The sequence below is a fragment of the Quercus suber genome, unplaced genomic scaffold (genome assembly GCF_002906115.3).
Source record: "Quercus suber isolate HL8 unplaced genomic scaffold, Cork oak 2.0 scaffold_426, whole genome shotgun sequence".
NCBI lineage: Eukaryota > Viridiplantae > Streptophyta > Magnoliopsida > Fagales > Fagaceae > Quercus > Quercus suber.
Window position 1 is genome coordinate 403,966 of NW_027069877.1, and position 16,834 is coordinate 420,799.

Consider the following 16,834-nt stretch of genomic DNA (forward strand, 5'->3'; position numbering starts at 1 on the left):
TTTTTTTTTTTTTTTTTTTTCTCTCTCTCTCTAGGGTAATGCTTCTATTTGATGGTTCTTCGTGCCCAAAAGTGTCAAGAGGATTCTTTCTCTGAATTTACATTAACTGAAATGAGGTCATTCACACTTAAATTTGACTCTTCTTCATGTCCACAAGATTGAGAGGATTCTTCCTTTGAATTCATTCTGAGGTAAAGTCATCCATCTCATCCCTTCATACTTCTGTAATTTAGCAGCTTAATCCGCAAGAAATTTGACAACTTAGTTGCATCCATATTCGTAACTCCCTTTTTCTTTGGTATAAATGGTTGATTGTGTGGATTTTATATAATTGGTTGCTTTCTAAAATGGTATTGGTTAGTTTTACTTAGTTGTTCAATTCATTTTTATATCTCAACTACTAAGCTTTTTGTTGCATATATCGCTACCAAATTTCCAGGTTGACTTCTGATGAAGAGAGTATGCCAGCTTAAAGAGAGAGTATGCCAGCTTGAAGAGAGAGTAAGCCAACAAATGTCCCATTATGTACTTTCATAACTAAAATTAAAATAAGCATGGGAATAGGGTCTTCTCGACTTAGTTCTCTTGAGCTATTGGAAAAGCCAATCCTGCTTCTATTAAGCATGACTGAGAACCAATTGTCCAAATAGAAAACCAAACCCACTTCCTCCATTTTCACCAAAATCGAGTCATAGCCTAGTTAACATGATCCTATATCATTTCAGTGTTCAACTTTCAAATTACCCCACTAACACGGCTATTGAGTTTGCCAACCTTCATTGTAAGCATTTGGGTCTAACACAAGACAAATATCGTACCTTTAACCAATCAGCCTGCACTTGCTTTTTCCTTTTCTCTTTTTTGGGTTTATGTAAAGAGATTAGCCAACACCTTTTCCATAAGCATGTAGCTGTTTCCAACCAAACTAACATGGAGAAAATCCTTGATATTGATGCCACCACTCGGTATTTCGGAATCCAAGCGACATAATTTATAAATAGAATTGAAAGACTACTTGGACTTTTTCTCAAACTTGAAGTTATTATAGGGCTCCATTTCCACAAAACTCACTCTTATCACTTCAGTAATAACCTTCATTTATTTTTCGTTGTTCTCTAACACTTAGTCTCTGGCCACCATCTCTCGTAGCAAGACAATTTATCATACTCTTTAGTCTTTTCTCTCTAACATTTGCATTGCACTTTTACTTCTTATTGCTTTGCTTCAAATTTAGGTCCCCATAAAGAAAGGTACAGAAGCCAATCCACCACCCTCAATTATCTGCATTTTTTTTTTCTTTAAATTTTGATTTCACATGCTATTCTCCCAAATTTTGTTTATTGATTCATGCATTGTTTCTATTTTCTAGTTTTTATTATTAGGTTCAATTCTCACTAGCCACTAAGGGCTTTTTAGGTACCTTTTGTCCCCAGGTTTTCTTTCTTCTTTTATCAATTGCTTCGACTTGGTTATATTGGGTTTTTGAGATTTGTTAAGTTGATGATAGAGAGGTGTATTTCTTTTTTGGTTTGGGTTTCTAGTTATTTTTTTGTAGTAGTTATTTTTTTTTTCCTAGGGTAATGCTTCTATATGATGGTTCTTCATGCTCAAAAGTGTCAAGAGGATTCTCTCTCTGAATTTACATTAACTGAGATGAGATATTCACACTTAAATTTGACTCTTCTTCATGTCCACAAGATTGAGAGGATTCTTCCTTTGAATTCATTCTGAGGTAAAGTCATCCATCTCATCCCTTCATACTTCTGTAATTTAGCAGCTTAATTCCGCAAGAAATTTGACAACTTAGTTGCAGCCATATTCATAACTCCCTTTTTCTTTGGTATAAATGGTTGATTGTGTGGATTTTATACAATTGGTTGCTTTCTAAAATGGTATTGGTTAGTTTTACTTAGTTGTTCAATTCATTTTTATATCTCAACTACTAAGCTTTTTGTTGCATATATTGCCACCAAATTTCCAGGTCAATTTCTGATGAAGAGAGAGTATGCCGGCTTGAAGAGAGAGTACGCCAACAGAAGACATTAATACAGCAGCTGGAGACAATACTTAAGCAGCTGACAGGAAATGGCAAGGCAGACAGAGAAAATGGCCACTTAAAATCATAATTAATCATTTTGATTCAACAATTAAGGGGCCAGGTTATACTTTGTTATGTTTTTGTTATAAATAAATCATGTGATTTTTAAAATAAATGTATTTCTTTATGCAGTTTTTAGATTTGTGTTAAAATTTTAATTGGAGTTATTTATTTATTTTCCTTTAGTCTGGAGACATGTTTAGTGGTGCTGTAGATCAAAGTGCAACACAAGTACAAGAAGGATCCCCTTCTGCAAATCAGGAAACGTGACCTTACTATTTTGATGAACGAAAAATGGGAAAACGTGACCTTATTGTGGGACCGAGATTCTGTCATGATATTTTGCTATAGTTGGGAAATTATGGTCTTAATTTGAGACTGGTAAAATCTGTGATTGATATGAAAAGTAGTTTGTTGTATGTTTAGAAGTAGTCTTCAATGAATTTTAGTAAAATTTGTGTTATGATAGGATTTTCTTTATTGTGTAGTACTATAATCACAACAATATTTTTCACTATGGTTGAGTAGGTAGGTATTTATCATCTACAATTAACAATTTGTTTGTAGGTGTAAAATATTTTGTGAAATATTTTGTACACCTAGAGTTATTGTTCTCAATTACATGGTTACGTTCAATGACCAAATATACTTTGTAAGAAGTTATGGTTCATACTTCATAATGATTTAGAAAAAATTATTATTAAGCCCCAATACTAATAGCATATAATTAAAAAAAAAAAAAAATACGCCCAATATAAATTCTCTTTTTATTATCCCTTATTTTTAAGTCCGCTTTACCTTAAATTCTCTTCTTAAAACATCCATATTTTACAATTTTTTTTTAGTAAGCATGTCTTGAACTAGACTAGTATTAGCTTAAATTTTATTGGTGTTAATTATATTTTACCTAGGTTGTCCACTGGTCACCTACAATCCACCCACCTTAACTATCTGAACTCAAGTCGATTGCTACCCAAAACAATGACTATGGCGGTTGGTGACAAGTGTCCTCCAAAACCCATTGGGAGCAGGTTGAGTGGTGGGTCTCCCCCTTGAAACTTGATATAAACTTACTCGACCAGCCTACCACCAAATATCTTAGAAATCTTGTTGGAATCCTCCATTTTTACCAAGAATTCAACTCAAAGTCACATTGTTGTCCAAGATTCTGCCTAGATTTGGCAAAAATATTGTGATCTCTACTCAGATCTGGTTGAGATCTTGCAATCTCTACTTGTGATCGTCAACAAAATGTAGAGGAAAATTAAAGTCTTCGTCGAGATCTGACAATTGTCTCCTCCTTGATTTCAATTGAAACCGACTCGACTCATGCAAAGCCGAACTCGAACCAATTTGATAACCATCTTGGTCGACAGTAGGTCCTTCGATTTGCCACTCGACGAAGTTGGATCGACTCCAAGTTGGGCACAAACACGACCTAAAGTAACTCTTGGACAACCCTAAATTTTTACTTTCAAAATCAAGTAAATTAGTGTGATGGTGTCCTGACTAAAACTTGAAGGATATTATTATTTATTAGAGGGTTTCATCAATGGCGGGAGTCTTGCCCTACTTTTATTTTTTTAATAAAAGTTAAAAAAAAAAAAAAAAATCTTTGCCGCTAATTTGTCTGATTAAAAAGTAATTGACGGTAAAACAAAACAGTTCCACTTTTTTTTTTTTTTTTTTTTGTCTCTGTCAGTACCAAAGCGATATCGTTTTCAGAACACTGTCTATCTCTATCTGTTTACGCCATTCCCAAGTGTTTGAAATCGAAAATTTCAGAAAAGCTTGAAATTGGGTTAGGGTTAGGAATGTCAGACTATCTTCCAGAGGAAGTGGTGCTGGAAATTCTGCACAGACTTCCCGTCAAATCCCTAATTCGATTCAGGTGCGTTTCTAAATCATGGAACTCTCTAATCACAACCTCTGCCTTCATCAATTCTCACTTTTCCTCCAGTTCTTCCAACTCAAACAAATTAATTGTTAGGCACTGCGTTGATAAACCCTATTTAGAGCACTACAAATTAATTGACGATAACAATGACTCCTCATCTGATCAAATTCAACACATTGATTTCCCACTAACGAGTAGTCGTATAAACCATTTTATGTTAATCGGTTCCGCGAATGGATTGTTCAGTCTTTTTGAACTAGAGCGCTATGTCCTTTGGAATCCCTCTATTAGAAAATTTATAACCCTTCCAAACCCTTGCATTACTGTCAAGACTCACGGCCGCGTTAAGTGTCGTTCAGCATTCGGGTTTGATCCACGGACTAATGATTATAAGGTGGTGAGGATTGCATTTCGATGCGGAACTAAAAGGACTGAAGAGGCCAAAGTGCCTCTGGTTGAGGTTTACTCTCTTAATGAGGGATCTTGGAGAATAACAAGTGCTGGCGACTCTTTTTCACCCGGGATTAGTTTTGATGATTGGGGGCGACCATCAGCTTCTTTAAATGGGGCTGTCCATTTTGTAGTGAATGATAGGGATGATAACTTTTGTCCATTAGTTTTGTCATTTGACTTAGGTGATGAGGTTTTTCGTGAGATATCAGTGCCAAATGGTGCATTCCGTACGAGGGATTATGTTCATACCTCAGTAATTGGAGGATCGCTTTCTCTTTTATGTCATGATACTTATAGGCACACAGCGAACAAGTACTGTTCCATTTGGGTGATGAAAGAGTACGGCGTTGTTGATTCTTGGACTAAACAATTCACTGTTAATCTTGATGGAGGACTTATAAGGGTATTAGGTCTACAGAAGAATGGTAATATATTAGTAGAGTCAGAACTACCGCTTCATTGGGAGCTATCTTCATATGACCCTAAGAGCAAACAAGTTAAGAATTTGGGAATTTGTGGGAGACCATACTATTTTTGTGTTGATAATTATATGGAGAACCTTGTCTTGCTTGACAAACCAAATGACGTAGTTTCCAAAAGGGGAGTGAGCAGGAAGAGGAAATGCAGAGATAAGCTTGATTCAAGTCAACATTTCAGCATTTGCTTGTAAGTAAACATTTTCAGACCTCAATATACTGCTTTCAGATGTTAATTTGTTATTGAATTGCTTTAAAGAGTGGTCCGAACTGTTAAATGCGAGTTTGTGGTTGTTGTTGATGATGAGCTTAGACATTTGCAAGCTGGAAACAGAAAATATAAATGAAAGGCTGATGTGATTATCTTTTTCTATATGCAGAACTTGTCATATCTAATCCATATTCAATATCAAATTTTTTTTTTTACTCTTTCCGTTTTATTAGGGTTGCTAAGATTTTTCTGATATAATCTGCCATGGCCTTCTAATACCATGTTTTGTAAATGACTTGTTGTTTTGCACTAATGTAAATTCAACAAAGTATGGGATGATGCCAAACCTTTAAAATTTGTTGTAACCATGTAACTTTTGGTAGAGTCACAGCATTTTGCTAAGGGTTTTGTTTTGTTTTTTTAATTTTTTAATTTTTTTTTTAAAAAAAACACTAAGCTAGAAAATAATATAACTAAATAGGAAAAAGGAAACACAAAAGCTTCAAGGCTCATGTGAATTTTGATGGAGCAATTGGTTTAGTAATTACTCCTTGGTTGTATGGAACTTATCTCCTTTGTGAATTTTGTAGAGAAAGAAACTTACGTACTTTTGAGGTCGTGGAAGCCACTAGTCACCCAAAATCATCTTTCCTATGAACTTTGTTTGAATTGTCTTTTGTTTTTGGGTCATAGTGAGATACATTATTGTAGACTTTGTTGATTCTCTTTCTCTTAGACTGGAACTTTTAAAAAAAAACACTAAGCTAGAAAATAATATAACTAAATAGGAAAAAGGAAACACAAAAGCTTCAAGGCTCATGTGAATTTTGATGGAGCAATTGGTTTAGTAATTACTCCTTGGTTGTATGGAACTTATCTCCTTTGTGAATTTTGTAGAGAAAGAAACTTACGTACTTTTGAGGTCGTGGAAGCCACTAGTCACCCAAAATCATCTTTCCTATGAACTTTGTTTGAATTGTCTTTTGTTTTTGGGTCATAGTGAGATACATTATTGTAGACTTTGTTGATTCTCTTTCTCTTAGACTGGAACTTTTCTCTCTTGTGTTTCACTGGGATTTACTTTGTGTCCATCTTTGTATCTGAGGTAATTCCCTTTTAATAAAAATTCCATTTTATATAAATAATAAACTTCTTTTTAGGCTGCTAAGTGTTGGTTAGATGTCCTTGTAGTTGTTCTTTTCTTTATTTTTTTTCCTCTCTTTATTTACTTAGGGTGATGCTCACTTATTTTTTTGGGTTGAGCTTATTGAGGGGCATGAATAAACCTATAAATGAGGATAGTTTAAAATTTGAAAATAATTGTTATTGATGTGAATGGCATTCACTTAGTTTGGTGTACCTATTGTATGCCCCCTTTGTTCTTGGGTGATCTCTTTTCATTATTCAATGAAATTTTACTAATAAAAAAAATATATATATATATATATATAAGGAATATTTAATGAAGCATAAAGGACCAGCTTATGATTCCTTTTCTATCTATGTGCTGCTGTCTAATTAACTTGTATTGCTTTTATTCATTGAATCAAATCTTTTCCTTGAATAATCTTTTGATAAGTAATAAGTTTATTGATATCAAAAAGGGGGAGCACCCTAGTACACAGGGAGTGTACAAGGGGGCAAACAATCAAGAACAAAAATTACAAGAATCTAGGAAATCAAGAAAAGATAAAAATGATTGGTTCCGTAATGTAGCCAACCAATCCATTAAAGTTCTAAAGAAAAATAGCTTCAAATCTGATCTTGATCTCTCCTTATCTTCAAAGTGCCTACTATTTCTCTCTTCAAAGACACCACAATAAGCAGTGGGGAACAATCAACCATAAATACCCATTTCGATGACAACCAAATCTGCCTTGCCAACATGCTAAAAGCCCCACTACATATTGCAGCATAACCCAGCTCACTCCAAACAAACTGAACACCATAGTCCACATATCTATTACATTATTAATCTATTTGTCTATTACCCAAATGATGTTGACTTGTTTAATTAGTGGCAAATGCTCAATTGTTATGCCTCTTTACTGCCATAAAATTATTGGTGTTTGTGGGATGGATTTGATATTCTAGTAGATGTAATTGACATTTTAAAGCTTATTTGTGAATGCATGTGATTGTGTATCAACTCTGTTTGTGTCAATACCTAGTATCCTAAATTTTGTACACAACTTGAATAAAAAAATGGAAGGTTGTATTAGGTTAATGGCTGGCATATAATTTAGTCACAACTTGAATTTTCCATAAACCCTTTACTTTCTCTCCCAACTTGAAATGCAGCTAAGTACCCACCCTGCACAACGTTGTATTACTTCCTCCATGTTCACCAGAGTGAGTCCGTCTAATGGATTTATGAAATGGCCCTAGTTAACTTTGTCATATAACATTTCAGTGTCCAGGTTACAAATTACTTTAAAAACACTGCTATTGAGTTTGCTATGCTATCAAAACATTCATTGGCAATAAACATTGAATAAGGGATTTTCCAACCTTGAATGAAAGCATTTCAGTCTCTCACAAGACACCTATGGCACATTTAAACGATTATCCAACACTTTGTTTTTGGTTTAAGTGAAGAGATTAGCCTACACCTTTGCCAATAAGAATATAGACATTTCCAACAAACCTAATATGGCGAAAATCCTTGATATCAATCCCACCACTTTTATTATTATTTTTATTTGGAATCAAAGTGACATAAATAGCATTTAAAGATTTCAAACTAGTAGTTATTATATAACACCATTTCCCCAAAACTCATCCAACCACTTCACTAATAACCTTCATTTTACATTAATATCTAACTCATAATCTCTGGCCACCATCTCTATTAGCTAAAAAAATTATCTTACTTTTCTCTCTCCAACAGTTGCATTGCACATTTGCTTCAAATTTAGTTCCCCAAAAAGAAAGGTGTGGAAGCCAATCCACCACTCTCACTGATCTGAATTTTTTATCCCTTTAAATTTTTATTTCACATTGCTACCTTCAAATTTTTGTTTATTGATTTATTGGTTATTTTGATTTTCCAATTTTATGATTTGGTTCATTTCTCACCAGCCAATTAGGGCCTTTCAGGCACCTTTTTTTCCCCAGTTTTTCTTTCTTCTTTTATCAATTGCTTTGACTTAGTTTCATTGGGTTTTTGACATTTTTTAAATTGATGATATGTGTGTTTATTTTTGGGTTTGGGGTTCTAGTCATTTTTGTATCTCATTTTTTTCTTTGGTAATGCATCTGTTTGATGCTTCTTCATGCATAAAAAGGTTCTCTCTGAATTCACTTTAACCAAGATGAGGTCATTGACACTTAAATTTGATTCTTCTTCATGCCTAAAACATTTGGAGGATTCTTTTTCTGAATTCACTTTGAGATAAAGTCATCCACCTCACCTCAGCCCTTCATTCGTTAGTAATCTTGCTTGCAAGATATTTGATGTGTGTACATCTTCTTGACTTCCCTTTTCTCTTGTTTAAGTGGGTTGATTGTGTGGATTTTCTATAATGGGTTGCTTTCTAATATGACATTTATTGTTTTTACTCAGTTGTTCGATTATCTTTGTTTCTCAACCATCTAAGCCTTTTGGTGTATATATTGCTACCAAATTTTCAGGTTGACATCTGATGAAGCTAGAGTACACCTGCTACAAGAGGCAAGAGAACAGCAACAAGAAGTAGTACAATTTGAAAAGACAGTATGCCGGCGACAAGAGGCAATGCTATATCAACAAGAGGCAATACAACAGCAGTTGGATAGAATGACCTCTTTTAAATCACAATTGGAGAAAGCGGCCGATTTTAAATCAAGATTGGCCCATTTGATTCAGCGATTAGGGGGCCCAGGTTATTACTTTATTGTGCTTTTGTTATAGATATATTATTGTGTTTTATAATGTAAATTACTTTATGTAGTATTTATAGTTGTGTTATAATGTTAATTGGAGTTATTTATCTTATATTTTAGGCTGGAGACATATTTAGTGGTGTTGGAGATCAAAGTGCAACACAAGAACAACAAAGATCCTCTTCTGCAGGTCAGGAAATGTGACCGTGCGGTGGGAGTGAGATTCTGTCTTAATATTTTGTTAGACTTGGGATATGATGGTCTTAATTTGACACTGGTAAAAAGTAGCTTGTTGTATGTTAAGTAGTCTTCAATGAATTTAGTAAAATTTGTATTATGATAGAATATCCTTTGTTAGATGATTTTGATGTGAATAGTGTTTTTTTTTTAAACTAAAATCTTTGCGTGTGTGTTTTTGTGGGGGGGGGGGGGGGGGAGAGAAAGATAGAAAGGATATCGATGACCAAACATACTGCCTGAATAGTTATGAAAATTACAATTTACCTCCTATAGCATATAATTAAATTTAAAACAAGGCATGTCCAATTTTAATTTTCCTCTTCTTACCGTGTACCCTGTTTAGCCTTCTTTACCTTACAAATTCATTTTTTTTTTACCCAAAACTATATGTAATGGTAGCCACTTCGGATGCATTTACCACACAAAATTTTGAATATATAAAATCATGACACGTGAAAGTGTAAAAGAAANCCACAAAAGGTTATAAAATTATTTTTTTATCCTCTTGGCATGCCTATCTCACTTCAATTAGTTTTTTATCCTCTTAAGTTTTGTCAAGCAACCTAAAAAATTAGTGTAACTATTGATTCTTTAATTTTTATATTATTATTATAGTTCTAGACTATGAACCAATTCCAGTAGTTGAAACTTAGCATATGATATCCTTTGACTATTTTGAAAAAATTACTATCAAATTTTGTCACTACCCGCTACTTTTCTTGACTATGTGAAATTCTTTATGAATCTATTAGTTCCCCAACTTGGATCATGATTGCAATAAAGTTGATCTATGAATGAAAATTCACAGTCTCCTTTTTTAAATTTTCTTTTAGGCCTTAACTACAGTGTTTGATTACCACATAGGCAATGCTTTTATAACTGATGACATATTTGCAACACTTGGATTGAAAATTCATGGTGGCAAAAATGCCCCTTATGCGTGGGAAATTTTTAGGGTATTAGTTCTTGGTATGTATTCTATAAATTCTAGAGATATACACCATGAGAGTTCCAAGTAGAAGACTTGGTCTTGGTGCCAAAGGATAATTTCTTAGAGCATTTGGCCATAGATTATGTTATGCTTAGTAATTTATGTTTCTTTTTTATTTTCCTCTTTTTTAATAAATAAGATAATTGAAGCTTATTATGTAAATATTATACCACAAGATTAGATACTTTATATGGGTCATAAAAATTAGTTATAAATTATTTGAAAATGAGATTATAAAGTATCCGCGCATCGCGCGGGACATCATCTAGTTGTTCTTAATGGAGAGGCAAGAGGAAATCAAAATCTTGCTAGGAGTTCCAACAATGAAGTGGTATGAAAAATACCTTGAATTGTCCTTCGAAATTTGACGATAAAAAAACAAGCATTTATTGAAATAAGAGAAAGGGTATGGACTACTGAAGAAGCTTCAAAAGTGGAAAAGAAGTTGCTATCTCAAGTGAAATTCTAATCAAGGTAGTGGCCTAAGCCATTTCTACATTCGCTATTAGTTGTTTTAAACTCTAAAAGGAATTATGCAAAGAGTTGAGTTCTAAAATGTGAGAATTCCAGTACGGTCATATGGACAAAGAAAGGAAAATCAACTGGTTTAGATGGGACAAAATGTAAGTACCCAAGTCAAAAGCGAGAATGGGATTTTAGGCGCTTCATGAATTTAATTTAGCTTTATTAGCAAAGTAGGGTGGCAGTTGATGAATGATAGTAGTTCACTTCTTTATAGAGTAAACAAAGCCGGATATTCTCTAACAAGCAATTTTATGGAGGCGAATCTGAATGAAGCTGGTTCGTATGCTTCTTCTTTTTCTAGGTAGAAAATGCCGCTTATATAGAAAAACTAAAGAGGAAAGTCTGATACATATTCAGAGGGCATACCCTCTCATAATACAAACCAGTACAAACATAAAGGAGAAGTAAAGATAAATTCACAGGAGGACTGCCAAAATAAATGAAAGTCTTGGTCAGTGCACAATCCCTTCCTAGTTAGTAAGTCTGCACACTTGTTGGCTTCATGAAAGCAATGCTTCATCTTCACCTAAGGAATCTGGTTGATGAGGGTCTTGCAATCCATGATAAGAGAAGCATGGTGTAAAATATAGTTAAACTCTTCCGTCACCCAACCAAGAACAACTTTAGCATCAACTTCAATTTCAAGAACCAACCGGTTTAAATTAACACAAGTATAACCCCATCCCTTAAAGCCCAAAGTTTTATGGGAAGGGCTTATGCTTGGAGGACAGTTTATGGTGCTTAATATGTGTATGAGATGGAGAATTGTTGATGTAATAAAAGTCAAGATTTGGAGTAACAAATAGCTCTCCACCCCAGTATCTTATATGCTAGTGTCACTAATAAAGCTCCACCTCGAAGTTGTAATGAGCTCATTGATTGATCATAGATGAACATCTCCATAATTTGTGAAGGTTTTAGGTTTATTTCTTTTGTTAGTACAAGCTCCACCCCGAAGTTGTAGTGAGCTCATTGATTGATCAATGATTTTAAGTTGCTGTGGAGGTGGGTGTACATTATTTCTCCCCTCAATTTGGGTGTTGTTGGGGGCGGTTTTTTGCATGTAGCCACATGTCTTTCGTTGGAGGTGTGACTTTGCTAGGCCTAGATTTGTTTTTGGGAGTTCATCCCGGAACTCAACATTGGGCTGCATAGACCAATGGCTTCCGGTGTATTTTTAAGCCTACAAAATAAATAAAGCCCAAAGTCTTAGAATTATGATAATGGTTGAAATAAGTAAATGATATGCTTAGCATGATAGCTTTGATTAGATGGTGAGTTGATACGTTATTATTATGTTTATTAAGTGATGTCCAATATTAGAAAGTGTTTAATTAGCTGTCCAATGTCCAACAATGGGATGAGTCCAATAGTCCATGTCTAGTTGCGATTCATGGTTCATGTTCAACATAATGAGGTATGTCTAGAAATGGTCCAATGGTAGTTCATTTCCAAAAAAAAATGTGTTCAAGGGTGGTTCATGTCCAAATAATATGTGTCCAAGGGTGGTTCATGTCCAAATAATATGTGTCCAAGGGTGATGGTAGATCGATCTATTAATATGTATATTCATTAATGAAGTATTAGTGAGATCATGTTCATTAAATAGTGAGATGATATTAAAATAACTTGCATCCAGCGATAAAATAATAATGAATTACCATATGCTTAATAATGTAATTTCAAAGATGGAGAAAACATTGACTTATCTTTTACGTTTTTGACCCTAGCTGTGTAGCAGCACTTCATTCTTTATATGATTTGTGGCTCTGGCCATTTAGCATTAATGGGTTGATAACCTTCATGTTCTTCATATTTTGTAGCTCCAACCGTATAACATCAGTGGGCCTTAACATTTCAGCAACATGAGAAAATGAGTCCAGCAACATAATAACATTAGTTGAGTGGTATAATGACAATGAATAAAATATACTTAATAATATAAATATGATGACCTATCTTCATGTTTTGTAGCTCCAACCGTAGAACAACAGTAGACTTAGACATTTCAGCAACGTTTATATTTGAAAGGGAGAAATGGGTGCAATTATAGGGAGAGAGAGCATGTCCAACCGTGTGCATTGGTTGGTTAAGTTTGTCCCCTTAATCATGCACTTAAATGATTTTCCCCATGTAATGTCCTTTTAGTTTTTAGCCAAGTTTGAGTGATGTTGCCTTCCATGATAATGACTTTTAGTATTTTGTCTTTCATAAAAAGGGCTTTTGGCATTGTAAATATATATCTTCCATGAGAAAGGGCTTTTAGTAATAAGTTCTTGGAAGAGTATTTGATATGTTTTAAGATGTGTGGAGATGGTAAGGAATATATATATGTGTATATTTTGTGAGATATGGTGTTTGTAATATGTATAGGAATTATATGTAGATACTTTGTTGGACATGGATCTTGTGTATGTATACTTTGTGAGACATGGAGTTTAAAGATATATGAGGAGTATATATGGATATTTGGTGAAGAATGTGTTTATGAAATATATGGAAGTGTGAGATAGATGATATGAAGGTTAAATGTAGTAAATACATTAGATTAGAGCTGTTGCTGGAGTGGTTTTTTGTGTTATGTCATGAGTTATGTTGCTTTCTAAAAAAGGAGATTTTGTATGAGAAATGAAAAATGAGATAGAAATGTGTTTTTGGGCAGCAAAATGATGATACTTTAGAATAATAGAGTGTGGGAAGGATGGGTAATGGTGTTGTAATATATGTAATGTAATGGTGTTATCTAAGAAGAGATATTTTTGTAAGGGAGACGGAGAAGTATGGAAGAGTTTAGAGATATATGCAGCAAGGTGAAGTTTCAGAATATTGGGAATGAGAGAGGGATGAGGAAAGATATGGAGATCTTTTAGATATATGGCAGCAAGATGGAGTTTCAAAACATTGAAGATGAGAGAGGGATGGGTCCCCTCTAGTGTGTAGCTTGATCCTCTTTATATAGAGCCAAGCTATGTAACTAGATCAGAACAAGTTGAAGGGAAATTCAGCAAATAAGGAAAAGTCTTTGACCAGGTAAGTGGTTTCATTAGAGGGATTTTGTTTTTTAGCCAAAAGAAGAAAGCTAGAGACTTCAAAGCTGATGTTATAGCTGTAACAGCTGTCAATCACAGCTATCACAGCTGAATGATATCATCCAAATGTCATCTTGCTTGGAGGAAAAAATATTTGGCATTAAATTCATGATTTGGCTAAAAAAGGCAAGATAATCTTTATGGAATCCTCTTGTTTCTCTGGGTATGACAACAAGCTGTTGGGATTGGGCATTAATGGGCAATGACATCATTTTAGGACACGTGTCAACTTGCTAGAGCTTCTGCAGCTTTTGCTGTAGTTTTTACAGCTTCTGCAGAAGCTATTTACAGCTTCCGCTGGAGCTATTTCAGCTTTTGCAGAAAACTGTTGCAGCTTCTGCTAGAGCCTTTTTTGATATTTTCGGTTAAGTTTCCTCTCTTGGAAAAATTATATGTTTAGTCCATATATAATTTTGGTAAGTAATAAACTAGTTGGTTGATGAAGTTTTAGAGATGTAATTATAGTCTTTTTGTATTTTAACCAAATCTTGGAGAGTAAAGAGAGCATTTAATGCTAGATATAAGATACTAATATATATTTAGCCATGAGCTTGGAATTGATTTAGATGATAATAATATAATTTATATGAAATACTATAATTACATTTTTAAACTTATATTATATGATGAACATTATTTTTTACGTAAAGAGCATGGAGAGTTTTATCATTTTAAGTGTTATGTGATATGAGTGGCTTACCCAAATGTTACCTATTGCACACTGACCCGTCAGAGTTCAGGGAATTGGGGAAGACATGCCAAGTAACATGCTTTCCTTTATCAACTTTGAACCACTGGAGTTTCACTGAACACACTTCTTGGCCCTCCAAACCACGACTCCCAAAATTCCCCTGATGAGACTCATAAGCTTGGATCATGGGCCAAAAATGAGATGATGTGCTATGAGATTGAACCATGGGCTTTGACGCCTTTTTTGTGTAAATATTAGCTCTTTTGGGCTTTAGAAGAGATCTTCCCAAAATCCATAATAGTGTTGACGTGGTGCGGGTCGCCAATGAAATGAAGCCATGTTGTGCGAAAAATTTGTCCTCATCAGGTGTTTTGCCTAGACTTTTTATAAAAGACCTGTAAAATTTCAACTAATTTGATAGTTTTTTTTTTTAATCTAAATTTGAAAGGAAAATTAAAAAAATATTAAAAATACTTGCAAACTTTCAATGACAAAACATACCGTCTATAAAAAGTTATAGTTCATAATGATTTAACGAAAGTTACGATTTATCCCTTAGGTCTAATCCTATCATAATATAGTATTGTTTAGTCATATGATAATAATAAAAACGATACCTGATTGTTTTAAATTCTTCTTTTGATGGGTACTTCCTCTTCTCTTAGTCAGTAGAAGTTTTTTGTCCCTTCCTTATGAAGGATTGTTTTGTTTTTGTCTCTCTAGGGATAACAAGTTTATCTCTAGAGCTTATGGGATTTTTCTTGTGGGATTAGGGGAAGCAGTCTTTTGTCTCCTCTTGTGTTTAGTTCTTTTTCGTTCTTTCTTCCAACCTGTCTTAATGGAGGAACTCACAGATACTTGGCGAAATATGTCTCTCTCAAGGAGGGAGGATTCAGGTTTTACCTTCAAAGTGATTAGCGATCTCACAAGTTCATCTTGAATCTTTGCTATTGGCGTGGCAAGCTGAGTCACGATGACAAGAGTTGTGAACTATGGATTCAAAGCAAAGGCACCTTATGGATTTCATAACAAAAAGTTGGTCCATCACTTCGGGCTTCTCCACACTGTTCAACAAGGAAAGGTGTAATCGTGGTGCTTGAGATGTTTGAGAGGACCTAATCTTAACTTGCATGGAGGGAAAAGGAGATTGCCAACAATAGTGAATCTAGCATAGTAGCTTCGATTGAGGGAGGTGGCAATGAAATGGTGCAAGAAAACATTGAGATGGTGCAAGAGGACGTTACATCAGTTATGGAATCCAAGTTTTGTAGAATTGATTCCTCATTAATGTTGACATCGTGTTCAAAGCTGGCAGTGGTTTCAAACTCTACAACTACGATGAGAATTTCTGAAAGTCCGAAATCCCAGCCAATCATTAAAGAGTCCAGCCCATTTAATGCACCTCTTATTTTGGTTGTGGAAGTAAAGAGTGATACATTGGCAGCAAAAATAAGTGATATTGAAGCAACATTACCCATGCATGACAGCTAACCAATTATTGCTCCTATTAACTCTAATTCCCAGCAATCCCATCAACAAGTGTTTAATGCGGTCAATATTTCAAACAAGGAAAAACTCTCAACAACAGCAATTAAGGGTAATGAGCCAGATCAGTCCAATCGGCCTCTACACTGCGCGCATTTGGAAACCACCTCCATGGTCGATCCAGAAGGTGAACTTTGATGGTTCTATTTTCCGAGAACAAAATTCAGTGGGTGTGGGAGTTGTAATCTGAGATGATAAGGGTTAGGTCGTAGAATCCTTGGACGAGATACTCACTTTGCCCTACTTGGTTACTGTTGTGGAAGTGATTGTAGCTAAGAGAGCACTCAGGTTGGCTCTAGATATTGGTCTCTCACCTATTGTCCTTGAGGGGGATTCCAAGAACACTATAGATGCCCTAATGTGTGAGGGATTATTGTTGACAGACTACGAACACTTGGTAGACGATGCAAAGAGGTTAGCAAACCAATTTGAATCCATGGAGTTTAGTCATGTCAAAAGAAAGGATAATAGTGCAGTTCACAACATTGCTAGACATGTTAGCGAGTTATCGGTGTAGATGGAGGATGTTCCTCCACACCTCTCCGCTATAATTCAAGCCAAATCAGCCTTTCGTTAATAAAATTACAGTGCTCTTTCTCAAAAAAAAAAAAAAAAAAAAAAACTTCTTTTGATACCGCTTCCTATTTAATTTTTCATTTAAAAAGTGTTATAGTATTTAAAGCATTTTGACAAATGATATTTAGATGCTAGACATATGTATGAAATATATAATATATGAAATAAGTGTTATAAT

General features: G+C 34.5%; 1 protein-coding gene and 1 long non-coding RNA gene across 3 annotated transcripts in view; both read left to right on the top strand.

Annotated features, from left to right (window-relative positions):
• LOC112004764 (uncharacterized) overlaps window positions 1–2,395 on the top strand; it is a 5,716-nt gene extending 3,321 nt beyond the window's left edge. The window contains exons 2-5 of one of the 2 annotated variants that reach the window (XR_010624281.1): window positions 35–191; window positions 440–1,732; window positions 1,982–2,159; window positions 2,285–2,395. This is a non-coding gene — a long non-coding RNA (uncharacterized LOC112004764). The remainder of the gene's footprint in view (window positions 1–34; window positions 192–439; window positions 1,733–1,981; window positions 2,160–2,284) is intronic. The other variant, XR_010624282.1, reaches the window with a different exon arrangement.
• Window positions 2,396–3,807: 1,412 nt separating this feature from the next.
• On the top strand, window positions 3,808–9,384 carry LOC112021744 (F-box protein At3g07870). Its single transcript, XM_024054312.2, has 3 exons — window positions 3,808–5,114; window positions 8,769–8,998; window positions 9,120–9,384. Exons 1-3 carry the CDS (start codon window positions 3,913–3,915, stop codon window positions 9,134–9,136), a joined length of 1,449 nt encoding a protein of 482 aa, XP_023910080.2. The 5' UTR covers window positions 3,808–3,912; the 3' UTR covers window positions 9,137–9,384.
• Window positions 9,385–16,834: the final 7,450 nt, after the last annotated feature.